General features: G+C 45.0%; 2 protein-coding genes across 3 annotated transcripts in view; both read left to right on the forward strand.

Moving 5' to 3' along the window:
* Nucleotides 1-8502, forward strand: part of LOC137361069 (interferon gamma receptor 1-like) — a 57685-nt gene extending 49183 nt beyond the window's left edge. For both annotated transcript variants that reach the window (XM_068026052.1, XM_068026053.1), the window contains 2 exons: nt 370-488; nt 3314-8502. In XM_068026052.1, coding sequence (XP_067882153.1) covers nt 370-488; nt 3314-3733 — 539 coding nt within the window. In that variant the 3' untranslated portion in view covers nt 3734-8502. The remainder of the gene's footprint in view (nt 1-369; nt 489-3313) is intronic.
* Nucleotides 8503-25924: 17422 nt separating this feature from the next.
* Nucleotides 25925-27829, forward strand: part of LOC137361132 (interleukin-22 receptor subunit alpha-2-like) — a 44705-nt gene continuing 42800 nt past the window's right edge. The window contains exon 1 of the mRNA XM_068026070.1: nt 25925-26035. Within this exon, the coding sequence (XP_067882171.1) occupies nt 26010-26035 (26 nt within the window). The 5' untranslated portion in view covers nt 25925-26009. The remainder of the gene's footprint in view (nt 26036-27829) is intronic.

Genomic DNA, 27829 nt, shown 5'->3' on the forward strand with positions numbered 1-27829 from the left:
TGAAAGGACTATATTGCTTCTACTGTTATAATATTTGTTAATTCAATTTCAGTTGGTTCCTATTGGAAAATTTTTGCAAATGTTTTAATGATTGTACTACATCTGAAATTCCATCTTCTGTTTTGTGAAATTGGCAGCTGATGCCTCCTGGGAATGCTCTCCCAATAATAAACCAACGATTAAATTTAGTTTGGATTGTCAAAGGGGCTGCGCGGGGGGGTGGTGGGGGGGGAGGCAGTTAAGTGGTAAATCTCAAATATTCAATTTCTTGTTGAACTGTCCTGTGATTGTCCTCAAATACGTAATTATTTCACAAAAATTTACCATTTTGTGCGACTGATAAACATTTATTCATTCTTTGTCTTTTAGCCTCTTCAGTTGCAGTTCTAGCAACAATTATTTCTGTCATTGTCCTGTTGCTGCTTGCAGGCATAATATTTTTTGTCTGCAAATTTCATAAGAAGGAGCAGGTATTACCCAAATCTTTGGTGAGTATGCACTTTTTACTGCTATAAAAACTATTATAATTTCGTTTAAACTTAAGTAAAGGTGAGATAACAGGAACAGAATATCATTTACTGTGAATTCACCAATTTGGTTTTATGAACCATTGTGCAGTGTCATTGTATGTATATTTTTAATGATCAGATATATTGGTGCACTACCCCGCTCAGATTATTGTGAGAACAGGGTTCTAAAGTACTGGCAAAGTGATTACATTGAAGTCTATATATCAGTGATTTAGACGGCAAGATTAAGAAGTTTGCAGATGATACAAAAATTAGCCATGTTGATAGTGAAGAAGAAAGCTGTGGACTGCAGGAAGATATCAATGGACATGTCAAGGGGGCGGAAAAGTGAAAAATGAATTCAAACTGGAGAAGTGTGACGTAATGCATTTGTGGAGGATAAACAAAGCACGCGAATACACAATAAATGGTAGGCTACTGAGAAGTGTAGAGGAACCCAGTGGGATCTTAGGGTTGAATTTTATGGGCCTCCGAGGAACAGGAATGGAGGCGGGGGGTGGGGGGGGGCATTAAATTGTGTGGGAAAGTGCAGGGTAGAGTGGACGTCGCCTTCCTGATGCCTTTGAATTTAGTCTAGGGCGGGGAACGCCGAGGACAGCCTTCCTGCCCAGAGGCCAATCGAGACCCTTATGTAACCAATTAATTTACCAGTGGCTGGTGAGAGTCCTGCCATGTGGGGAAGTTGCCCAGTCAAAGAAGACTGACTCCGTGGGGATTGAGGGGTGGGGGCCTCCTCTGTGAGCAATCTGTGGCCCATGGAGGGCCCCTGGCAGCAAAGGCTGACCCTGCAGCATCATCCACACCCACCCCATTGCTAAAGCCTGCCTCAGTGATCCCGGTGAGCCTGCCCCCACTTGCCTGCAGTCCCGGCTCCATGGCTACTCCTTTTCAAGTGGCTGCTGCAGTTCCGGCAGTGGTCACCACTCGCTCTGATTGGCCGGAAGCTCTTGGAGGCAGGAACCTCGTCCTTAAAAGGATGACCCCGGCGCTGGGCATATAATTGCTCGAGCCGTTAAATACAGCCTAGGGTCCTCAAAAGGGCTGAAGCAGGGTTCCCCTCACCTTTTGGGCCTGGCACAAAATCCAGCCCTTGGTGTGCATGTCCACAGATCCTTGAAGCTAACAGGAGAGGAAGATAAGGTTGTTAAAAAGGCATACTTTCCTTTATTAGCCAAGTCAGAGAAGATAATAGCAGGGAGGTTATGCTAAAACTGTATAAAGCACTAGTTAGACCACAGCTAGAGTACTGCGTACATTTCTGGTCACCATGTTACAGGAAGGATGTGATTGCACTGGAGAGGATACAGAGGGAATTTCCGAGGATCCAGAAGCAAAATACTGTGGATGCTGGAAATATGAAATAAAAACCGAAAATACTGGACATACTCAATAGGTCCAGCAGTTCTGATAAAAGGTTATCAACCAGAAGCATTAACTCTCTTTCTCTCTCTACAGATACTGTCAGACCTGCTGAGTATTTCCAGCACTTTTTCTTTTTATTTCAGATTTATGACAATGTTGCCTGGAATGGAGAATTTTAGATATGAGGGAAGATTGGATAGGCTAGAGTTGTTTTATTTGTAGCAGAGGTAGCTGAGGGGAGATTTAACTCTGGTGTGCAAAATTATGAGCGGCCAGGATAGACTGAATAGAAAGGACCTATTTCCCTTAGCAGAGATGTCAATAACCAGGTTTAGATTTTTTTTATTCTTTCATGGGATGTGGGTGGCAAGGCCAGCATTTGTTGCCCATCCCTAATTGCCTTTAACAGGGCAGTTAAGAGTCAACCACATTGCTGTGGGTCTGGAGTCACATGTAGGCCTGACTAGGTAAGGACAGCAGATTTTCTTCCTTAAAGGACATTAGTGAACCAGCTGGGTTTTTGTGATAATCGATAGTTTCATGGCATCGTTACTGAGACTAGCTGTCAGTTCCTGATTTTTATTAATTGAATAAATTGATTAATGAATTTAATTTAATTTCCACTTGTTGTCGTGGTGGGATTTGAACCTGTATTCCCAGGGTATTAGCCTGAACCTCTGGATTTCTAGTTCAGTGACATTACCATTACACTACTGCCTCCCCAAGAATAATTGGCAGAAAGATTAAAGGGGAGTTGAGTAATATTTTCATCCAGAGGGTGGTGGGGGTCTGGAACTCACTGCCTGAAATGGTGATAGAGGCAGAAATCCTAATCGCATTTTAAAAGTACTTAGATATGCATTTGAAGTGCTGTAACCTACAAGGCTATGGACCAAGAGCTGGAAAGTGGGTAACACTTTTCCAGTTGGCACAAAGACGCTGGTTTGTGCTGTAAATTTTCTGTTTCCATTTAAATTAGGATGGGGTGATGAGAGTAACATCAAAAATGTGAGGCTAAGCTAATAGAGATTGGAAAAGTAAATGAAGACGCCCATGCAGAGAACAATTTAGTAAGAGGAACATGGATCAGAGGAATAAAATCATGGGCTCGTTAGAAATGGAGAAAGAATGAAGTAAAGATAGGGGGTAGCTTCGACAGAAAAGAAAAAAAGAAATAGTTTTTTTTTAAACAGTAAAAAGGTTAAAATGAATGCACTGAAATGCATAGTATGGTAAAAGATAGCAGGTGGATGGCCTGTTTGTGTTTTAACTTCTGTATTTCTAAATATTATAGTATTTTTAATGCGTAAGCATTTTAGTTCACAAGTACAAATGTAGAAATCCTTTGAATGGAGACAATACATTTGACACATTTTACCCAACTCATTTAAACTTAACTAAGATTGCAATCTAATTTCTAGGCTCACATCATAAAGGGTGGAAAAACATACAGCATTGTAACCATGAAAACCGAGGAAAGCAGCATATCTGTGCTGACAGAAATGGAGAAGGTGACGAATGTTAATGAAGTTGACCTTCATGATGAGACACAAGTGGAAATGATCAAAGCTTCTTCAGATATCGTTGCTGCTGACCCAGTTATTGCTGATGCGGGTAACAGTGAAACAGTAAATGCTGACTTGAATGATCCATATGCAGCTAAAATTGAGATCAGTAGTACAGATCAAAAGAGTGATCGTGAGGACAATATTGAAAAAGGCAACAGGGATCTGGACAGCAATCATGACTTGTGCAAGACTAATTCTGACAATGTGAAACAAATTTGTGCTGCAGATAACTGGGGTTATGACAAACCTCAAATTCTATTTGATGCGATTTAAATAACTGTAGATTCAGTGAACTAATAGAGACCATCCTCCACTGTAGTGGAGTAAAGCACAATTACATTTCTACTTAGTACTAAGCATTATTCTTGCTGAACACATCAGAAATGTATTTGGTTTGCAAGACAGATGTGGTGATTGACCCTCTGAAGTTCCAGCTTGACTGTTCTAAAGTACCTGCGACGAACCTTTTAAATTTTGCCATTCTCCAGAGACTATCTAGTATGCAAAATTGATGACCGAAACAGCCAGAATGACAATTGTAGATTAAAGGCTGCATGTTCACAAGAGTTAAAGTAATTGAATGCTCTATTCTGTTATTATGATTGAGTTTCAAGTGAAGGAGCAGGGAACATATTCAAGCTAACAGTGCTAGACTTGGCTCAGTGGTAGCGATCTCACCTCTGAGTCAGATGGTTTGGGGCTCAAATTCTACTCCAAGGTTTTGAGCACATAATCCAGACTGGAACTTTACTGTAGTATTGAGGGAACACTATACTGTTAGAGGTGCATTTTTCAGATGAGATTTTGGAGTATAACTTCATCTTTGGTAGCACAAAATGAGTGGTAGCCAATCAGCAACCTATTTTAGTCAGTAAAAAAGAAAATTGGGTAGAGTTGAAAATGTTATGGCTCATTTTGCACTACCACTTAGCACAACTTTATATCCCATAACCGAGGCCTCATTTGTCCTGTCAGGTGAACATAAATGATCCCATAGCATTATTCAAAGAACAGCAGGAAAGTTCTTCTGACCAACATTTATCCCTCAGCCAACACCAATCAATAAAACAAAAACAAAGTACTGCAGATGCTGAAAATACTCACCAGGCCTGGCAGCAACTGTGGAGAAAGTTAACACTTCAGGCTGCTGACCTTTCGTCAGTAATACAACTTGTCCTTGTAAGTCAACCCTTTAAGTCCTGGTATAATTCAGGTGAATCTACGCTGTACCACTTCCAAGTCCAATATATCTTGAGGTTTGGTGCCCAAAACTGAATGCACTACTCCATTGGGCGTCTGATCAACTTTAACATCACTTCCTCACTTATGAGTTACAATTTCCTTATGTTTAATAATGGGTCTGAAAACAGTATTTAGCATTGCATTTTTAAGGCTTACCTTGAGGACAATGTGATCTCAATATTTGAAAGGATATTATGGGAATTTGTATTGTCTCATTGATAGTAAAAAAAAAATGCCGAAGTATTTCATTCGGGCACCTGTGGTGATTCTGAGTTCCTATTTTATATCTTGGGGACTTCTCAATCTCAATATCCAAATAAATATTTTAAAAAATATACTGCACATAAAAGTCCTTATGCACCACTTAGTTGTTTATGCCAACTGCTGTCAATTAACACCTAGCCTGCTCACCTAACTTCACCTGCCAGGTTAGGCAGGTATTGACTGGCAGATAGCTATCCAATACTTGGCATACCATTAACTGATGATCTGAATTGGCATGGTGCTAGCTGACATCAATGTTCTAAACCCCATTTTTTTGCATTCTGTTAATCCACATGCACATTGACTTTATGAAATGGGCTCCTAGCTTCTACAAATCCATGCTTTCCTGACATTGTGTCTCTTGTAGTGCTACTGCGTGTTGTGGATGGGTAAGAGGGTAGAATAAATGTTTTCCATCAGGGACTTTTGACTTTGAGAAGTCTACAATTCTTGGTCTTCTAAGAGATATCACTCTTGGAACCTGATGAGACAAAATCTACAACTCAGGGCAAGCACCGGTGCCAATAATTCTTCATACTGAATAGAGAGAATTAATTGTAAGATTCTCAGCAGATAAACCAGACTGTAATAGTAATTCTGTGCACTTTTTTTTTGTTTCAAAACAAGGTAGAGCATGACCTTCGGAACTAGAATTTTTTTTGAGATCTGTTTGAAATAAAAATGTTACAAATATGGTTAAAAAAATAGAGAAAAACTGTTACATGTAGAGAAAGGAAAAATGCATGAGGAAAATATTGGACATAAAGAGAGAAAAACATGCATCTATACAGCGAGAGATTTGAATTAAATTGTCAGTAAGCAGTGCACATATTGACTGTTCAATCAGCTGGAAATGTTTTTCAGTCTACAAGTTGAGAGGCTGCAGACAACATTAAAACTGTTGTTGATTTAAAATGAACATTTCATAGTTTACTTAGTCGTAAAATAGCATACCTACTGACGTACAGGATAGCTGGAGGAGATCTGCTAGTTCATGCATGTTTTGAAACCATAATTTTTGTTTTAAATAGGTTAGCCTCTGCTCCATTCATAATCATTTTACCCAGCCAGGACTTAGTCTCTCTCTTTGCCAATGACTAAGTTTTTTTGGTAAATGATTTCCTAATGATTATGTGTGATCTTTGTGTTATGTTGTAACGTGCAGCATCACTACTGAAGCTGTCATTTTGGAAGCAGAAAATGAGACAATACAAAGATCATTTGAAATTGAGGGATAGAAAAAGAGAAACTGGTCCGTCAAGCCTGCCCCACGTTCCTGATGGCTGAAAAATCATGACACCATTTTATAAGTGATGTAGCATATGGTTATGTAAACAAACTAAATTAAGTTTTAAATGATTTAATATTAAATGTTGGCTTCGATTGTGAACTGAATATTAATCCAACTAATTTGTTCAGTAAAACTTGCAAGTTACAGTTCAAACTTTAACTACGTTGTGATTTTTTTTTTAAGTATATATAGGTCATAGTCATACAGCACAGAAAGAGGCCCTTGGACCCCCCGTGTCTGTGCCAGCCATCAAGCACCTGACTATTCTAATCCCATTTTCCAGCACTTGGCCCATAGCCTTGTATGCTATCGCGTTTCAAGTGCTCATCTACATACTTAAATGTTGTGAGGGTTCCTGCCTCTACCACCTCTTCAGGCAGTGCATTCCAGATTCCAACCACCCTCTGAGTGAAAATAATTTTCCTCAAATCCCCTCTAAACCTTCTGCCCCTTTCCTTAAATCTATGCCCCCTGGTTATTGACACCTCCGCCAAGGGAAAAAGTTTCTTCCTATCTATCCTATCAATGCCCCTCATAATTTTGGATACCTCAATCAGGTCCCCCGCTCAGCCTCTCTGCGGTAAGGGAAACAGCCCTAGCCTATCCATTCTCTCTTCATAGCTGAAATGCTCCAGCCCAGGCAACATCCTGGTGAATCTCCTCTGCACCCTCTCCAGTGCAATCACATCCTTCCAATAGTGTGGTGTCCAGAACTGTACACAGTACTCTAGCTGTTTTACTAGCGTTTTATACAGCTCCATCATAACCTCCCTGCTCTTATATTCTGTGCCTCGGCTAATAAAGGCAAGTATCCCATATGCCTTCCTAACCACCTTATCTACCTGTGCTGCTGCTGCTGACAGTGTAGTTGTGGTAGTGTTCTCACTTCTGAGTCAGAAGGTCTTGGGTTCAAGCCCAATCCAAAGATTTGAGAACAACATCTAGGTTAAGAATCCAGCACGGTAGTGTGGGAGTACAGTGCTGTGTGAATTTGCTCTTTTCTGGATGAGACATTTAACGGAGATCACCGTTGTCCTCTCAGGTGGACATAAACAATCCCATGGCACTACGTCAAAAAAGAGCAACAACAGGAACTTGTATTTATATAGTGATTTAAATACCTAATAAAGCATCCTCAGGTGCTTCACAGGAGCTTCATGAAGCAAAATTTGTCACCGAGCCACATCAGGAAATATTGGGGCAGATGATCGAAAGCTTGGTCCAAGAGATAAGTTTATTTATTTATTTTTTTTATTTAGAGATACAGCAACTGAAACAGGCCCTTCGGCCCACCGAGTCTGTGCCGACCATCAACCACCCATTTATACTAATCCTACATTAATCCCATATTCCTACCACATCCCCACCCACCTACCTATACTAGGGGCAGTTTACAATGGCCAATTTACCTATCAACCTGCAAGTCTTTGGCTGTGGGAGGAAACCGGAGCACCCGGCGAAAACCCACGCGGCCACAGGGAGAACTTGCAAACTCCGCACGGGCAGTACCCAGAATTGAACCTGGTCGCTGGAGCTGTGAGGCTGCGGTGCTAACCACTGCGCCACTGTGCCGCCCTTGAGGACTAAATATTGGTCAGGATAACTTCCTTGCTTTTCTTCAAAATAGTGCCATGGGATCTCTTATGTCTACCTGAGAGGGCAGACAGGGCCTTGGTTTAATGTCTCATCAAAAAGACAGCACCTCAGACAGTGCCGCATTCCCTCAGCACTGCACTGCAGTGTCAGCCTAGATTGTTGTGCTTAAGTCCTGCAGTGGGACTTAAACCCACAGCCTTCTACCTTAGAAGCAACAGTGGTATTCACTGAGCCACAGCTGAGAGAAGAAGCACCAGACTTAAGTCTGAATCCACTGTACATCTGATCTGGGCTCTACACGCACCAATCTGGAGATATGTTATGAATTTATAAGCCTCGATTTTGCAGTCAGTGCTGAAGCAATGACGTTGCCGCTGATGTCAAAGAAAGCTACTGACAAAGATCCTTTCTTGATGGCAGTTTAAATCTGGCACCAGGTCAAGGAGATTTCCAGACATGCAGCAGCAGTGATGTCAGCAAGCAGGTAAGCAGCCAATCACATTGAAATATTCGCACATAGCAGACTGGGAAGTTGAATACACTTAATATCCTTCACTTTTAATTTCAGTTTTATGATAGCGAAAGAAATGATTATGATTGGGTTTCGAAACTAAAATAAAAATAAACAAATACTTTAATTTTTTTGAAATATGTGTAATTTCTGTATCATAATGGAACATTTGATATTCCTCAAATATAAACATTGCTTCTTCGGGCTAATGAGGGTGTTTAGCAGTCAATATGAATTTAGTATATCATTAAAAACCCAGTTATACCTCATTCAACAAAGTATAAAGGAGTATCTTCAAGGAAGAATCATAGAACAATTGCAGTGCAGAAGGAGGCCATTCAGCCCATCATGTCTGCGCCGGCTGAAAAAACTAGCCACCCAATCTAATCCCACCTTCCAACACGTGGTCCGTAGCCTTGCAGGTAATTTTTTTAATGAGTTGAGGGTTTTTGCCTCCACCACCCTTCCTGGCAGTGAATTCCAGACACCCACCACCCTCTGGCTGAAAAAGTTTTTCCTCATGTCCCCTCTAATCCTTCTACTGATCACCTTAATCCTGTGTCCCTCTGCGAGGGGAAACAGGTCCTTCCTGTCTACTCTATCTAGGCCCCTCATAATTTTGCATACCTCAATTAAGTCGCCCCTCAGCCTCTATTCTAAGGAAAACAACCCTAGCCAATCCAATCTTTCCTCATAGCTGAAACTTTCAAGCCCTGGCAGCATCCTTGTAAATCTCCTCTACTCTCTCCAGAGCAATAATGTCCTTCCTGTAATGTGGGGACCAGTACTCTATGCAGTACTCCAGCTGTGGCCTAACCAGCGTTTTATACAGTTCCAGCATTACATCCCTGCTTTTGTATTCTATATCTCTGCCAATAAAGGAAAGCATTCCATATGCCTTGAAGTAAAAACAAAATACTGCAGATGCTGGAAATCTGAAATAAAAACAAATGCTGGAAATACTCAGCAGGTCTGGCAGCATCTGTGGAGAGAGAAGCAGAGTTAACGTTTCTGGTCAGTGACCCTTCAGAACTGGCAAATATTAGAAATGTAATAGGTTTTAAGCAAGTAAAGCAGGGGTGGGCCAAGAGATAACAAAAGAGATGTTGATCGGACAAGGTTACATAGAATAACTAACCAGAAGGTCATGGAGCAAAGGCAAACAGTATGTTAATGGTGTGCTGAAAGACAAAGTGTTGGTGCAGAGAGGGTGTTAATTGACAAAAAAAATGAACAGCCTGGCTCCAAGCACAGACATGTAAAAAAAAACAGTGGGTAGGCACAGTAGAAACAAACTAAAATAAAATAAAGAAAAACTAACAAAAAAAAATAAAAAGGGGGGTGCCCGTCATGCTCTGGAAGTATTAAACTCAATGTTCAGGCAGGCTGTAGCGTGCCTAATCGGTAAATGAGGTGCTGTTCCTCAAGCTTGCGTTGATGTTCACTGCAGCAACCCCACTTTAGAGATGTGGGCATGAGACCGGGGGGAGTGTTGAAATGGCCAGCAACCAAATGCTCGGGGTCATGCTTTCGGACTGAGTGGAGGTGTTCCGCAAAGCAATCACCCAATCTGCGTTTGGTCTCCCTAGTGTAGAGGAGACCACATTGTGAGCAGCAAATACAGTATACCAAATAGAAAGTAGTTCAAGTAAATCACTGCTTCACCTGAAAGGAGTGTTTGGGACCTTGGAGAGAGAGGAGGTAAATGGGCAGGTATTACACTTCCTGCGATTGCAGCGGAAGGTGCCGTGGAAAGGGGACAAGGTGGTGGGGGTAATGGAGGAGTGGACCAGGGTGTCACGGAGGGAGCGATCCCTTTAGACTGGTGATGGGGAGGTGATGGGAAGATGCATTTGGTAGCAGCATCACGCTGGAAATGGCGGAGGCCCTAAACGCTCCTTTCAGGTGAAGTAGCAATTTACTTGTACTACTTTCACTTTAGTATACTGTATTTTATTTGTTTGTTTTATTTTAGTTTGTTTATACAGTGCCTACCCACTTTTTTTTTCATGTTTGTGCTTGGGGCCAGGCTGTTCATTTTTCTGTCAATTAACACCATCTCTGCACGAACACTTTGTCTTTCACCACACCATTAACATACTGTTTGCCTTTGCTTCATGACCTTCTGGTCACTTATTCTGTGACCTTGTCCTATCGAAGCCTCTTTGGTTATCGCTTGCCCCACCCCACTTTACTTGCTTAAAACCTATTACATTTCTAATATTTGCCAGTACTGATGCAGGGTCGCTGACCTGAAACGTTAACTCTGCTTCTCTCTCCACAGATGCTGCCAGACCTGCTGAGTATTTCCAGCATTTCTTGTTTTTATTCCATATGCCTACTTCACCACTCTATCTACCTGTCCTGCCACTTTCAGGGACCTGTGGACATGCACTCCAAGGTCTCTCACTTCTACCCCTCTCAATATCCTCCCATATCGTGTGTATTCCCTCGCTTTGTTTGCCCTCCCCAAATGCATTACCTCACACTTCTCTGGATTGAATACCATTTGTCACTTTTCCGTCCACTCAACCAAACCATTGATTTCATTCTGGAGTCTGCAGCTGTCCTCTTCACTATCAACTACATGGCCAATTTTCGTGTCATCAAATTTCCCAATCATACCTCCTACATTTAAATCCAAATCATTTAATATATACCTCAAACAGCAAGGGACCCAACACGGAGCCCTATGGAACGCCACTGGAAACTGGTTTCCATTCGCAAAAACATCCGTGACTACTACCCTTTGTTTCCTGTCACTGAGCCAATTTTGGATCCAACCTGCCACATCCCCCTGTATCCGATGGGCTTTCATTTTACTGACCAGTCTGCCATGCGGGACTTTGTCAAATGTCTTACTAAAATCCATGTAGACCACACCCACTGCACTACTCTCATCGATCTTCCTTGTTACTTCCTCAAAAAACTCAAATCATGTTAGTAGGACATGACCTTCCCTTAACAAATCCATGCTGACTATCCGTGATCAATCTGTGCCTTTCTAAGTGGCAGTTTATTCTGTCCCTCAGAATTGATTCTAGTAATTTGCCCACCACCGAGGTCAGACTGACCGGCCTATAATTATTTGGCCTATCCCTCACATCCTTTTTAAACAATGGTTTAACGTTCGCAGACATCCAATCCTCTGGTACCTCGCCCGTATCCAGTGAAGATTTGAAGATGATCCTCAGAGCATCCGTTATTTCCTCCCTGGCTTCCTTTAACAACTTGGGATGCAATCCATCCGGCCCTGGCGATTTATCCACTTTCAAGGATGTCAGTCCCTCTAGTACTTCCTCTCTCATTATGCTTATCGTATCTAATATTTCACACTCCTCCTCTTGACTTACAAAGTCTGCATCGTGTCTCCTTTGTGAAGACAGAGACAAAGTACTAATTTTTAACCCTGCCTACATCTGCATCTGTGCATAACATCTCTTGTACATCTGATAGGCCTTACCCTTTCCTTAGTTATCCTCTTGCCAATCCTAACCCAAAGATGTTTTATTAGTACATTTCCTTGATTTTACTTGCCAATAATTTTTCATGACCCCTCTCTACTTTTCTCATTTCCTTTTTTATTTAACCCCTGCACTTTCGATACACCTATGGCTTTCCAAAGTATTAAGTTTTTGTGATCGTCATAAGCTTTCTTTTTCTACTTTAACTTAACCCTGTAAGCTTCTAGATAATCAGCGGGCTCTAGATTTGGCAGTACCACCCTTTATTTTTGTGGGGATATGCCTACACTGTGTCTGTAGTATCTCACTTTTGAATGCCTCCCACTGGTTTGCCACTGATTTTCCTTCAAGTAGCTGTATTCTGTCCACTTTCACCAGATCACCTCTCAGTTTCGTAAAATTTGCCTTCCCCTAATTTAGAACTTCTACCCCTGTTTTATCTTTGTCCTTTTCTATGATTATGCTAAAACTAACTGTATTATGGTCACTATCTCCAAAATGGTCATCCACTGCTACTTCATCCACTTGCCCAGCTTCATTACCAAACGCTAAATCTAGAATTGTGCCCCTCTCGTTGGGCTTGTTACGTGCTGGTTAAAAAAGTTCTCTTGAATGCAATTCAAAAATTTTGTGCCCTCTGTGTCCTTCATACTGTTTGTATCCCAGTTGATATGAAGGTAGTTGAAATCCCCAACTATTATTGCTCTAGAACATTACAGCACAGCACAGGCCCTTCAGCCCTCGATGTTGCGCCGACCTGTGAAACCATCTGACCTAAACTATTCCATTTTCATCCATATGTCTATCCAATGACCACTTAAATGCCCTTAAAGTTGGCGAGTCTACTACTGTTGCAGGCAGGGCGTTCCACGCCCCTACTACTCTCTGTGTAAAGAAACTACCTCTGACATCTGTCCTATATCTATCACCCCTCAACTTAAAGCTATGTCCCCTCGTGTTTGCCATCACCATCCGAGGAAAAAGGCTCTCACTATCCACCCTGTCCAACCCTCTGATTATCTTGTATGTCTCTATTAAGTCACCTCTTCTCCTCCTTCTCTCTAACGAAAACAACCTCAAGTCCCTCAGCCATTCCTCGTAAGACCTTCCCTCCATACCAGGCAACATCCTAGTAAATCTCCTCTGCACCTTTTCCAAAGCTTCCACATCCTTCCTATAATGCGGTGACCAGAACTGCACGCAATACTCCAGGTGCGGCCGCACCAGAGTTCTGTACAGCTGCAGCATGACCTCGTGGCTCCTAAACTCGATCCCCCTACTAATAAAAGCTAACACACCATATGCCTTCTTAACAGCTCTATTAACCTGGGTGGCAACTTTCAGGGATTTATGTACCTGGACACCAAGATCTCTCTGCTCATCTACACTACCAAGAATCTTCCCATTAGCCCAGTATTCTGCAATCCTGTTACTCCTTCCAAAGTGAATCACCTCACACTTTTCCGCATTAAACTCCATTTGCCATCTCTCAGCCCACCTCTGCAGCCTATCTATGTCCCTCTGTAACCTACAACATCCTTCGGCACTATCCACAACTCCACCGACCTTAGTGTCATCCGCAAATTTACTAACCCACCCTTCCACACCCTCATCCAGGTCATTTATAAAAATGACAAACAGCAGTGGCCCCAAAACAGATCCTTGCGGTACGCCACGAGAAACTATACTCCAGGATGAACATTTACCATCAACCACCACCCTCTGTCTTCTATAATAAAAGCAAAATACTGCGGATGCTGGAAATCTGAAACAAAAACAAGAAATGCTAGATTCACTCAGCAGGCCTGGCAGCATCTGTGGAAAGAGAAGCAGAGTTAACGTTTCGGGTCAGTGACCCTTCCTCGGAACCCTCTGTCTTCTTTCAGCTAGCCAATTTCTGATTCAAAGCACTAATTCACCTTTAATCCCATACTTCTGTATTTTCTGCAATAGCCTACCGTGGGGAACTTTATCAAACGCCTTACTGAAATCCATATAGACCACATCCACGGCTTTACCCTCATCCACCTGTTTGGTCACCTTGTCAAAAAACTCAATAAGGTTTGTGAGGCACGACCTACCCTTCACAAAACCGTGCTGACTATCTCTAATGAACTTATTCTTTTCAAGATGATTATAAATCCTATCTCTTATAACCTTTTCCAACATTTTACCCACAACCGAAGTAAGGCTCACAGGTCTATAATTACCAGGGCTGTCTCTACTCCCCTTCTTGAACAAGGGGACAACATTTGCTATCCTCCAGTCTTCCGGCACTATTCCTGTCGACAATGACGACATAAAAATCAAGGACAAAGGCTCTGCAATCTCCTCCCTGGCTTCCCAGAGAATCCTAGGATAAATCCCATCTGGCCCAGGGGACTTATCTATTTTCACACTTTCCAAAATTGCTAACACCTCCTCCTTGTGAACCTCAATCCCATCTAGCCTAGTTGTCTGAATCTCAGTATTCTCCTCGACAACATTTTCTTTCTCAACTGTAAATACTGACGAAAAATATCCATTTAACGCTTCCCCTAACTCCTCCGATTCCACACACAACTTCCCACTACTGTCCTTGATTGGCCCTAACCTATCTCTAGTCATTCTTTTATTCCTGATATACCTATAGAAAGCCTTAGGGTTTTCTGTGATCCTATCCGCCAATGACTTCTCGTGTCCTCTCCTTGCTCTTCTTATCTCTCCCTTTAGATCCTTCCTGGCTAGCTTGTAACTCTCAAGCGCCCTAACTGAGCCTTCACGTCTCATCCTAACATAAGCCTTCTTCTTCCTCTTGACAAGCTCTTCAACTTCTTTAGTAAACCACGGCTCCCTCGCTCGACAACTTCCTCCCTGCCTGACAGGTACATACTTATCAAGGACACGCAGTAGCTGCTCCTTGAATAAGCTCCACATTTCGATTGTGCCCATCCCCTGCAGTTTCCTTCCCCATCCTACGCATCCTAAATTTTGCCTAATCGCATCATAATTTCCTTTCCCCCAGCTATAATTCTTGCCCTGCTGTATATGCCTGTCCCTGCCCATCGCTAAGGTAAACCTAACCGAATTGTGATCACTATCACCAAAGTGCTCACCAACTTCTAAATCTAACACCTGGCTGGGTTCATTACCCAGTAGCAAATCCAATGTGGCATCGCCCCTGGTTGGCCTGTCGACATACTGTGTCAGAAAACCCTCCTGCACACACTGGACAAAAACAGACCCATCTAAAGTACTCGAACTATAGTATTTCCAGTCAATATTTGGAAAGTTAAAGTCCCCCATAACCACTACCCTGTTACTCTCGCTCCTGTCAAGAATCATCTTTGCTATCCTTTCCTCTACATCTCTGGAACTATTTGGAGGTCTATAGAAAACTCCCAACAGGGTGACCTCTCCTCTCCTGTTTCTAACCTCGGCCCAGACTACCTCAGTAGACGAGTCCTCAAACGTCCTTTCTGCCGCTGTAATACTTTCCTTGATTAACAATGCCACAACCCCCTCTTTTACCATCTTCTCTGTTCTTAGTGAAACATCTAAATCCCGGAACCCGCAACATCCATTCCTGTCCCTGCTCTACCCATGTCTCTGAAATGGCCACAACATCGAGATCCCAGGTACCAACCCATGCTGCAAGCTCACCCACCTTATTCCGGATGCTCCTGGCGTTGAAGTAGACACATTTTAAACCAAGCTCTTGCTTGCCAGTGCCCTCTTGTGTCCTTATAACCTTATCCCTGACCTCACTACTCTCAACATCCTGCACACTGGAACTACAATTTAGGTTCCCATCCCCCTGCTGAATTAGTTTAAACCCCCCCGAAGAGCACTAGCAAATCTCCCCCCCCCCCCCCAGGATATTGGTACCCCTCTGGTTCAGGTGAAGACCATCCTGTTTGTAGAGGTCCCACCTACCCCAGAAAGAGCCCCAATTATCCAGGAAACCAAAACCCTCCCTCCTACACCATCCCTGCAGCCACGTGTTCAACTCCTCTCTCTCCCTATTCCTCACTTCGCTAGCACGTGGCACGGGCAACAACCCAGAGATAACAACTCTGTTTGTTCTCGCTCTAAGCTTCCACCCTAGTTCCCTGAATTTCTGCCTTAAATCCCCATCTGTCTTCCTACCTATGTCGTTGGTGCCTATGTGTACCACGACTTGGGGCTGCTCCCCCTCCCCCTTGAGGATCCCAAAAACACGATCCGAGACATCACGTACCCTGGCACCTGGGAGGCAACACACCAACCGTGAGTCTCTCTCGTTCCCACAAAACCTCCTATCTGTTCCCCTAACTATGGAGTCCCCAATGACTAATGCTCTGCTCCTCTTACCCCTTCCCTTCTGAGCAACAAGGACAGACTCTGCGCCAGAGACCTGCATCCCATTGCCTACCCCTGGTGAGTCGTCTCCCCCAACAGTATCCAAAACGGTATACCTGTTGTTGAGGGAAACGGCCACAGGGGATCCCTGCACTGCCTGCTGGTTCCCTCTCCTTCCCCTGACGGTAACCCATCTACCTTCTTCTTTTACCTGAGGTGTGACTGCCTCCCGATAACTCCTCTCAATAATCCCCTCCGCCTCCCGAATGATCCGAAGTTCCTCCAGCTCCAGCTCCCTAACGCGGTCCTCGAGGAGCTGGAGCTGGGTGCACTTCCCGCAGATGCAGTCAGCAGGTACACCCTTGGCAACCCTTACCTCCCACATTCTGCAGGAGGAACATTCAACTGCCTTAACCTCCATTCCCACTATTCTAAATTCCCAAGTTTTTAACCAATCACACGATAAAACAAGAAGAGAAATAGAAAAAGCCTTACCTTACCTGCACACAACCGAGTCCTTTTTTTTGGTAAGAGGAGGAGGGCGGGTGGGAGACACTACAAGAGTAGTGTCTCGGGTTCAGAAACAGCCCAAATATATAGGTTTCTACTTACCCAGCAGTCCCTGCTCCACCGAAACTCCCGATGAAATTGACTTCCCAGCTGTTCACTCCTCGCTCGCAATGCCTGTGCTCCTGGAAAAGCTGCACAACGAAAATAGATTTATTAGCTCTATAGATTTTGCACTCAGATATTTGCCGACATATTTGTTCTTCCATCTCCCTCTCACTATTTAGGCATCCATAGTGCACTCCTCGTAGTGTGGCTGCCCCTTTTTTTATTTCTGAGCTCCACCCATATGGCCTCATTTGATGATTCATTTAGCATATCATCCCTCCTCAGAGCTGTTATTGATTCCTTACCAATAATGCTACACCCCTTCCTTTTTTATCTCCCTCTCTATCCTGCCTGAAGACTCTCTATATCCAGGGATGTTGAGCTGCCATTCATGCCCCTCTTTAAGCCAAAAAAGAGAGGCAGAGAGGTTCAAGGAGGAAGTTCCAGAAATAAGGGTCGGCAGCTGTAGGATCAGCCACCAATGGTGAATTGAGTAAAATCAGGGGTGCTCAAGAGGCCAGAATTAGAGGATCGCCAATATCTCGGAGGGTTGTGCAGCTGGAGGAGATTACAAAGATGGGGAGGAATGAGACTGTGAAAGGATTTGAAGCTGAGGATGAAAAATTTAAAATCAACACACTGCTTGACTGGGAGCCAATGTAGAACAGCAAGCACAGGGCAGATGGATGAACGGGACTTTTTTTTTAATTCGTTCAGGGATGTGGGCGTTGCTGGCTAGGCCAGCATTTATTGCCCATCCCTAATTGCCCTTGAGAAGGTGGTGGTGAGCTGCCTTCTTGAACCGCTGCAGTCCATTTAGGGTAGGTATACCCACAGTGCTATTAGGAAGGGAGTTCCAGGATTTTGACCCAGCGACAGTGAAGGAACAGCGATATAGTTCCAAGTCAGGATGGTGTGTGACTTGAAGGGGAACTTGCAGGTGTTGGTGTTCCCATGCATCTGCTGCCCTTGTCCTTCTAGTTGGTAGAGGTCGCGGGTTTGGAAGGTGCTGTCTAAGGAGCCTTGGTGCATTGCTGCAGTGCATCTCGTAGATGGTACACACTGCTGCCACTGTGCGTTGGTGGTGGAGGGAGTGAATGTTTGTAGATGGGGTGCCAATCAAGCGGGCTGCTTTGTCCTGGATGGTGTCGAGCTTCTTGACTGTTGTTGGAGCTTCACCCATCCAGGCAAGTGGAGAGTATTCCATCACACTCCTAACTTGTGCCTTGTAGATGGTGGACAGACTTTTGGGAGTCAGGAGGTGAGTTACTCGCCTCAGGATTCCTACCCTCTGACCTGCTCTTGTAGCCACGGTATTTATATAGCTACTCCAGTTCAGTTTCTGGTCAATGGTAGCCCCTTGGATGTTGATAGTGGGGGATTCAGCGATGGTAATGCTGTTGAATGTCAAGGAGAGATGGTGAGATGGTCGTTGCCTGGCACTTGTGTGGTGCGAATGTTACTTGCCACTCATCAGCCCAAGCCTGAATATTGCCCAGGTCTTGCTGCATTTCTACACGGACTGCTTCAGTATCTGAGGAGTCACGAATGGTGCTGAACATTGTGCGATCATCAGCGAACATCCCCACTTCTGACCTTTATGATTGAAGGTAAGTCATTGATGAAGCAGCTGAAGATGGTTAGGCCTCGGACACTACCCTGAGGAACTCCTGCAGTGATGTCCTGGAGCTGAGATGATTGACCTCCAACAACCACAACGATCTTCCTTTGCGCTAGGTATGACTCCAGCCAGCGGAGGGTTTCCCCCCTGATTCCCATTGACCTCAGTTTTGCTAGGGCTCCTTGATGCCATATTCCGTCAAATGCTGCCTTGATGTCAAGGGCAGTCACGCTCACCTCAACTCTTGAGTTCAGCTCTTTTGTCCGTGTTTGAACCAAGGCTGTAATGAGGTCAGGAGCTGAGTGGCCCTGGTGGAACCCAAACTGAGCATCACTGAGCGGGTTATTGCTAAGCAAGTGCTGGTTGATGACACCTTCCATCACTTTACTGAAGAGTGAGAGTAGGCTGATGGGGCAGTAATTGGCCGGGTTGGATTTGTCCTGCTTTTTGTGTACAGGACATACCTGGGCAATTTTCCACATTGCAGTGCAGATGCCAGTGTTGTAGCTGTACTGGAACAGCTTGGCTCGGAGCGCGGCAAGTTCTGGAGCACAGGTCTTCAGTACTATTGCCAGAATATTGTCAGGGCCCATAGCTTTTGCAGTATCCAGTGCCTTCAGTCGTTACTTGATATCACACGAAGTGAATCGAATTGGCTGAAGTCTGGCATCTGTGATGCTGGGGACTTCAGGAGGAGGCCGAGATGGATCATCAACTCGGCACTTCTGGCTGAATATTGTTGCAAATGCTTCAGCTTTATCTTTCGCACTGATGTGCTGGGCTCCCCCATCATTGAGGATGGGGATATTTGTGGAGCCACCTCCTCCAGTTAGTTGTTTAATTGTCCACCACCATTCACGGCTGGATGTGGCAGGACTGCAGAGCTTAGATCTGATCTGTTGGTTATGGAATCGCTTAGCTCTGTCTATCGCATGCTGCTTACGCGGTTTGGCACGCAGATAGTCCTGTGTTGTAGCTTCACAAGGTTGACGCCTCATTTTTGATGTATGCTTGGTGCTGCTCCTGGCATGCCCTCCTGCACTCTTCATTGAACCAGGGTTGGTCTCCTGGCTTGATGGTAATGATAGAGTGGGGTATATGCAGGGCTATGAGGTCACAGATTGTGGTTGAGTACAATTCTGCTGCTGCTGATGGCCCACAGCGCCTCATGGATGCCGAGTTTTGCATTGCTAGATCTGTTCAAAATCTATCCCATTTAGCACGGTGATAGTGCCACACAACATGGAGGGTATCCTCAATGTGAAGGCGGGACTTCGGCTCCACAAGGACTGTGCAGTGGTCACTCCTACCAATACAGTCATGGACAGAAGCATCTGCGGCAGGCAGATTGGTGAGGACGAGGTCACGTATATTTTTCCCTCGTGTTGGGTCCCTCACCACCTGCCGCAGACCCAGTCTAGCAGCTATGTCCTTTAGGACTCAGCCAGCTCAGTGGTCGCTTAGTGCGAATTGGGACACAGGTAGCAGGGTTTTAGATGGCCAGGTTTACAGATGGTAGAAAATGGGAGGCTGCCGGGTGTGCATTGGAGTCACAAGTCTAAAGATGGTAAAGGCATGGATGAGGATTTCACCAGAAGATGATCTGAGGCAGTGATGGGACATGTTATTGATGTGGAAATAGGCAGTCTTAGTGATGGTGTGGATATATGGTCAGAAGCTCATCTTGTGGTCAAATATTACAAACAATCTGGTTCAGCCTCCAGACAGTAGCCAGGGAGAGGGATGGAGTCTGTGACTAGGGAGTGAAGTTTGTGGCAGGACTGAAAACAATGGCTTCAGTCTTTCCAATATTTAATTGGAGGAAATTTCTGCTCATCCAATACAGGATGTCAGACAAGCAGTCTGACACTTTAAGAGACAGGGGACTGGTCTAGAGAGGTGGTGATGAGGTGGAACTGGGTGTTTTCCGTGTTCATGTGAAAACTGATGCTGTGTTTTTGGATGATGTTGCCAAGGGACAGCATGTAGATGAAACATAAGAGGCGGCATTAATAGATTCTTGGGGTCACCAGAGGTAAGGATGCAGGAATGGGAAGAAAAACCACTGCAAGTGATTCTCTGGCTACAATTAGATAAGAATAGAACCAGGTGAGTGCAGTTTCACCAACTGGAGAGGCATTGGAGGAGGATGGTGACAGCCATGTTGAGGGCTGCAGACAGGTCAACGGGGATAGTTTACCTTTCCCACAGTCACATAAGATGTCATTTGTGACTTTGATGAGAGCCGTTCCGTTGCTGCAGCAGGAGTGGGAATCTGATTAGAGGGATTCAAACATGGAGTTGCAAAAAAGATGGGCACGCATTTGGAAGGCAACAACAGATCCAAGGACTTGGGAGAAGAAACAGAGGCTGGAGATGGTGCAATAATTTGCAAGGGCAGAAGGTTCAAGGGTTGTTCTTTTGAGGCAAGGAGTGACAACGGAAGATCTTCAGGACTGTGCATGAATAGAGAGAACTGTTAACATGTGAGCCAGGAAGGAAAGTTGGGGCATCAGCAGTTTTGTGGGAATAGGATCAAGGGAGCAAGATGTGCTTGGTGAGAGTATGAGGGAAAATAGAAGAGAAACGAGAGAAGGATGTGAGGGTAGCTTTAGAGGAAGTCTGACCTAGTGGGAGGGAAGTTGCAGAGGCAACTAATTGGATGGGCTCAATCTTAGTGGCAAAGTAGTACATGAGCTCCTGGTACTTGTTGGAGGTGAGAGTGGAGGAGACGAGGGAGAGAGGCTTTGCTGTAGAGAAAAGAAGCTGGGGATTATCAGCTTTCCAGGATGATCCTGGAATAGTGAGCAATTTTGGCAGATGAGATCAGGGCCTGATGGTGCTCAATGTGGTCCAGCCGGATCTGGCAGTGAATGGTTAAACCAGTTGTCTGTCATATCCGTTCAAGCATGCATTCTTTGGACCTAAGGAAGCGGAGATGAGGGCTGTACAAGGATGAGAGAGTGAATAATGGTTTTAATGGGGACTCGGGCATCAGACATTGAGGTGAGCGTATGGTTGAACCAGTAGCTGCATAAAAGTGGTAAACAGAAGGCCAAAGGCTAGACTGTTGGAATTTTGAAAGTGCAGATGTATGTGAATTTGGAGAGAGTTTATTTTCCAGCAATGGACACAGAAGGAAGGAGGCTGGGGAGGGGTAACTGGGAGAGAAATACAAGGAAGTGATCAGAAATGACCTTACCTGTGATTGCTATGATGGAAGTAGCAAGGCCATATATGATGGCAAGCTCAAGAGGTTGCCATGAATATGGGCTGGAGAGTTTACATAGAGAATAAGATTGAGGGCAGTGCACTCAGAGGAGTGCATGATGAATTGAGATGGGGTTTGAAATTACTAAGGCTGAATAGTCTCACGGGGAGGGCTGAGGGAGGAAAGCAGTGAAGCTATCTTAGAACATAGACATAGCACATAGAACAGCACAGTACAGGCCCTTCGGCCCACGATGTTGCACCGAACCTTTAACCTACTCTAAGATCAAACTAACTACCTACCCTTCATTCTACTATCATCCATGTACCTATCCAAGAGTCGCTTAAATGCCCCTAATGTATCTGCTTCTACTACCACCGCTGGCAGCGCATTCCACACACCCACCACTCTGTGTGTAAAGAACCTACCTCTGACATCTCCCTGAAACCTTCCTCCAATCACCTTAAAATTATGCCCCCTGGTGATAGCCCTTTCCACCCTGGGAAAAAGTCTCTGGCTATCCACTCTATCTATGCCTCTCATCATCTTGTACCCCTCTATCAAGTCACCTCTCATCCTTCTTCGCTCCAATGAGAAAAGCCCTAGCTCCCTCAATCTTTCTTCGTAGGACATGCCCTCCAGTCCAGGCAGCATCCTGGTAAATCTCCTCTGCACCCTCTCTAAAGCTTCCACATCCTTCCTATAATGAGGCGACCAGAACTGAACACAATATTCCAAGTGTGGTCGAACCAGGGCCTTATAGAGCTGCAGCATAACCTCGCGGCTCTTAAACTCAATCCCCCTGTTAATGAAAGCCAACACACCATACGCCTTCTTAACAACCCTATCAACTTGGGTGGCGACTTTGAGCGATCTATCGACATGGACCCCAAGATCCCTCTGTCCCTCCACACTACCAAGAATCCTGTCTTTAAGCCTGTATTCCGCATTCAAATTCGACCTTCCAAAATGCATCACTTCACACTTTTCCAGGTTGAACTCCATCTGCCACTTCTCAGCCCAGCTCTGCATCCTGCCAATGTCCCGTTGCAACCTGCAACAGCCTTCCACACGATCCACAACTCCAGCAACCTTCGTGTCATCGGCAAACTTGCTAACCCAGCCTTCCACTTACTCATCCAAGTCATTTATAAAAATCTCAAAATAGCAGAGGTCCCAGAACAGATCCTTGTGGAACATCACTGGTCACTGAGCTCCATGCTGAATACTTTCCATCTACTACCACCCTCTGACTTCTATGGGCCAGCCAATTTTGTATCCAGACAGCCAACTTTCCCTGAATCTCATGCCTCCTTACTTTCTGAATGAGCCTACCATGGGGAACCTTATCAAACGCCTTGCTAAAATCCATATACACCACGTCCACTGCTCTTCCTTCATCAATGTGTTTTGTCACATCTTCAAAGAATTCAATAAGGCTTGTGAGGCATGAACTGCCCCTCACAAAGCCATGCTGACTGTCTCTAATCAAACCATGCTTTTCCAAATAATCATAAATCCTGTCTCTCAGAATCCTCCCCAATAATTTGCCCACTACCGACGTAAGACTGACTGGTCTATAATTCCCAGGGTTATCCCTAGTCCCTTTCTTGAACAAGGGAACAACATTTGCCATCCTTCAATCATCTGGTACTACTGCAGTGGACAGTGAAGACGCAAAGATCATCGCCAAAGGCGCAGCAATCTCTTCCCTCGCTTCCCATAATATCCTTGGGTATATCCCGTCTGGCCCCGGGGACTTATCTGTCCTCATATCATTCAAAATTTCCAGCACATCCTCCCTCTTAACCTCAACCTGTTTGAACATATCAGCCTCCACGCTGTCCTCACAAATGACCAGGTCCCTCTCACTAGTGAATACTGAAGCAAAGTATTCATTTAGGACCTCCCCTACCTCCTCTGACTCCAGGCACTAGTTCCCTCCACTATCCCTGATCGGCCCTACCCTCACTCTGGCCATCCTCTTGTTCCTCACATAAGTGTAGAACGCCTTGGGATTGTCCTTTAATCCTACCCGCCAAGACTTTTTCATGTCCCCTTCTAGCTCTCCATTCTTCAATTCCTTCCTGGCTACCTTGTAACCCTCTAGAGCCCTGTCTGATCCTTGCTTCCTCAACCTTAAGTAAGCTTCCTTCTTCCTCTTGACTAGCTGTTCCACATCTCTTGTCATCCAAGGTTCCTTCCCCCTACCATCCCTTCCTTGCCTCATCGGGACAAACCTATCCAGCAGTCGCAGCAAGTGCTCCCTAAACAACCTCCACATTTCTGTCGTGCATTTCCCTGAGAACATCTGTTCCCAATTTATGCTCCCCAGTTCCTGCCTAATAGCATTGTAATTCCCCCGCCCCCAATTAAATATTTTCCCATCCAGTCTGCTCCTGTCCCTCTCCATGACTATAGTAAAGGTCAGGGAGTTGTGATCACTATCACCGAAATGCTCTCCCACCGAGAGATCGGCCACCTGGCCTGGTTCATTGCCACGCACCAAGTCCAATATAGCCTCCCCTCTAGTCGGCCTATCTACATATTGAGTCAGGAAACCTTCCTGGACACACCTGACAAAAACTGCTCCATCCAAACTATTTGCACTAAGGAGGTTCCAATCAATATTAGGGAAGTTGAAGTCACCCATGACAACAACCCTGTTACTTCTGCACCTTTCCAAAATCTGCCTCCCAATCTGTTCCTCCGTGTCTCTGTTGCTATTGGGGGGTTCTATAGAAAACTCCCAACAAAGTGACTGCTCCTTTCTTGTTTCCGACTTCCACCCATAATGACTCAGTAGACAAACCCTCCTCGACGACCTCCCTTTCTGCAGCTGTGATACTATCCCTGATTAGCAGTGCCACTCCCCCACCTCTTTTACCTCCCTCCCTATTCCTTTTGAAACATCTAAACCCCGGAACATCCAACATCCATTCCTGCCCCTGTGATATCCACGTCTCCGTAATGGCCACAACATCGTAGCTCCAAGTACTGATCCATGCTCTAAGTTCATCACCCTTATTCCTGACGCTTCTTGCGTTAAAATAGTCTTGCGTTATAATAAAATCTTAGTGAGAACATTTGTATCATAACTTGATTGGTGTTCGAGAATGAGGATTGTCAATGGGAGCTGAGAGGGGTGGAACAAAGTGAGATCCCCAAAGGAGGAGACAGACCAAGGGGTGATTTAATGATGGTTTTGGTAGAGCAAGTGGTGGAAGGAAGAGTCAGATGGGGAGTGTTTGTTTCATTCCTCAGCCAGTTTCCCTCAAGGCCATAATGTCAATGCAATCATCCACAATAAGCTCGAGGATGGCACTAGTAAACGGACATTCTGGAGGGAGATGCGGAGAGGGATGGTGATGGGCTGATACACTGGAAGAGTCCACAGCACTGGAAGGGGTGCGTTGGATGAGAAGGAGATTGGCAAGATTAGCACCCAGCAGGCGCTCTGGGCAGGAATGTCAGTTTACCACTACCACCTCGAGAGCAATTAGGGATAGGCAATAAATCCTGGCCTAGCCAGCAACGCCCACATCCCACGAATAAAAAAAAAGTCACCGAGAGAATAGGATGGGGCAGTTGATTGTTGCTGCTCTTAAGGAGGCAGTGATGAGTGCCTTTTGGGACCCTTCGGGAGGATGTTGAGAGGTGCCAAGGAAAGCTGTGGGCTTTGCTCAGAGGGAGTTAAGCCTGGTACAGTGGCTGGAGAGCAGTGAGTTTGCCTGGTGACCTCACCAACATTTATCCCTGAACCAACCTCACTTATCTGATCATTATCACATTGCTGTTTATGGGAGCTTGCTGTACACATATTGGCTGCTACATTTCCTACATTGCGACAGTGACGACAATTCACTAGATGTAAAACGCTTTGGGACACACTGAGTTTGTGTAAGCAGCTGTGTAAATGCATAAAGATTTTTTAACTAATAATTTCTAAAAGCTTCCTGCTGATTAAATTAAAATTCTCCACAGATTTTCATTATCCTTGACAGTGAAGAGAAATAATAAATGCACGAGACATTTTCCATTTAGCGTGTGGCACGTAACATTAGATTTCTTCAAGAAGCTATAATAGTATGTTGTAATCTGTTCATTTTTTTAATATAATTATGTACTAGGATTTCAGCACATCATTTACGTGACAAGACCATGACTCAGTGAAGGATTCCCAGATTGAAATGGCTTTGGGAACTTGCGTAATACTTGCTTGACTGAGTCACAAGATGATCACATGAAAATGACGTACAGGAAGAAACCAGCAGACCAAAGTTGTTCCACACAGTCATGTTATAATTAAGTATCATGAATCCAATGCTCGCATCTGCTAACACGTATACTCCCCTGGGAGCGACAAAAAGATCAGTTGGGGAAGCCTCAGGTTTGAGAAACATTTCTTGGAAATATGGGAAACAGATATCGTTTCCAGAGGTTAGTAGTGGTGCTATGAAGACAAACCTCCATCTTTGTAGTGCGGGACGCTCCACCGGCTACTTCCTGAGCGGGACGCGTGATATTAGGTGATGAGTGGTGGACGCAGGTGCATTCCTCAGGAGGTTGGAAGGGCAAGATTATGATGTCATAGACATCAACATGTTGATGCAACACAAATACTAAATTTTACTAACAAATGTGCAGGAACTTCCTTCCATATTTATTCTTAAAACAACAAATATTGGCAAGCAAGATTTCTGGGCTGCTATTTAAAGGGCCACTCAACAAGTTGCAGCTGAGGTACCTTTGACTTATTTGTGCTCAGGCAAAGTTGCTGGAAGCATTGTGATGAGTTTCTGGAGGAGGTTGAAGGTTTCTGCTTACCACAGAAAGGCAGAGAATTACATAGCCTTGCATAAATGTAGGGATAGTAGTTGCAGTACCACTTGCTTTGCAGCACAAGTAGGACAGGCAGGGGAGGAGGAGGCAGAGAGGAGAACCTCTGTGAGCAGCGAGGCGAAGGAGGGTCTATCCTGATGGGCTCTTCAAGGTAGAGCCCTGCTATCCGACCCGAACCCAACGCGTGTTGGCTTTAGGTCAGGTCAGGCCCATCTTTCGGGTCTGGCTTTCGGGCTCGGGTCAGGCCGAGTTCAGGTCGAGTAGGGTCGGGTCAGACACGCACATTAAGTGCTTTGCTGATAGCTATTAAAAATAAAAAAACTTACCTGAGCTGGGAGTCCGGGACAAAACTGAGTCTGCGCAGTGAGTGAGTGATATCACTATGGCGTCTCACATGCGCTGCACCTCCTTGCAGGTTCGATGTCAGGAAGGTAAGTAAACGGATGGTTGGGTTGGGCTGAGTAGTGGCAGGTTTGGGTCGGGTTGGGCTCTGTGCAAAATCGGAGGGACTTGGGCCGGGTCGGGCTCGGGCCCGCTGTGGTTTGATCAGGTTCGGGTCAGGTTTGTTTTCCCAACCTAAAGCAGGCCTCTACTTCAAAGAGCATAACTTCTACATTGGGATCAGCTTTACTGAGGAGGTGGTGATGGAATTGTGTCATCTTCTTCACAAAGTCCTTGAGCTCCAAACCCAAGGTATGAACGGCACACTCCGTGCCAGTGAAGATCACCTTCACCCTTTTGTTCTTAACAGCTGGTTCCTTCCAGGTGGCAGCTTGTGGCATTAGCAATGTCTTGCAGTTCGCCATCCACGGAAATATCTGGGAGGTGACAAAGGTGATGTACAGGAGGAGGGGTCGCCATCCTCTTCTCCTTGAGGAGGGAAGACAAAGATGAAAGCATGCGTGGTTTTACCAAGATAGCGAGCTGCCCAATGGTGCAGGCTGCCATTGACTGCCTGCACCAGGCTTTGTGGGCCATGGAACATATCACAATCACAAGGGCTACCACTCAGTCAACCTGCAGTTGGTGTGTCTACACCAAGAAATTCAATTCCGTGTCCACAATCCTGGAAGCACCTGTAGTATTTTTATCCTTCGACAGTTTGCTCTACCCATCACCTTGGGGCCTCCAAGACAGACCCTGCCACCTTCCCGCTTCCACCCAAATTAAGCGTGGGGCGGGAAGGCCTATGAACAGCCTTCCTGCCCCACCACCATATGAGGTCCTTAAGTGTGCAATTAATGCCCAATTAAGGGCTTTATCCCACTGCTGCCAGAATTAGGCCAGCGGCAGGCGGGCCTGTCACCGAACGGGGAGCATGCCAATCAAACCCGTGCAGGTTGCTTGCTGGCTCCAGGGAGGCGATGTTGTCCCTCGTTAAAAAGGAGCCGG

The sequence above is a fragment of the Heterodontus francisci genome, chromosome 3 (genome assembly GCF_036365525.1).
Source record: "Heterodontus francisci isolate sHetFra1 chromosome 3, sHetFra1.hap1, whole genome shotgun sequence".
Lineage (NCBI taxonomy): Eukaryota > Metazoa > Chordata > Chondrichthyes > Heterodontiformes > Heterodontidae > Heterodontus > Heterodontus francisci.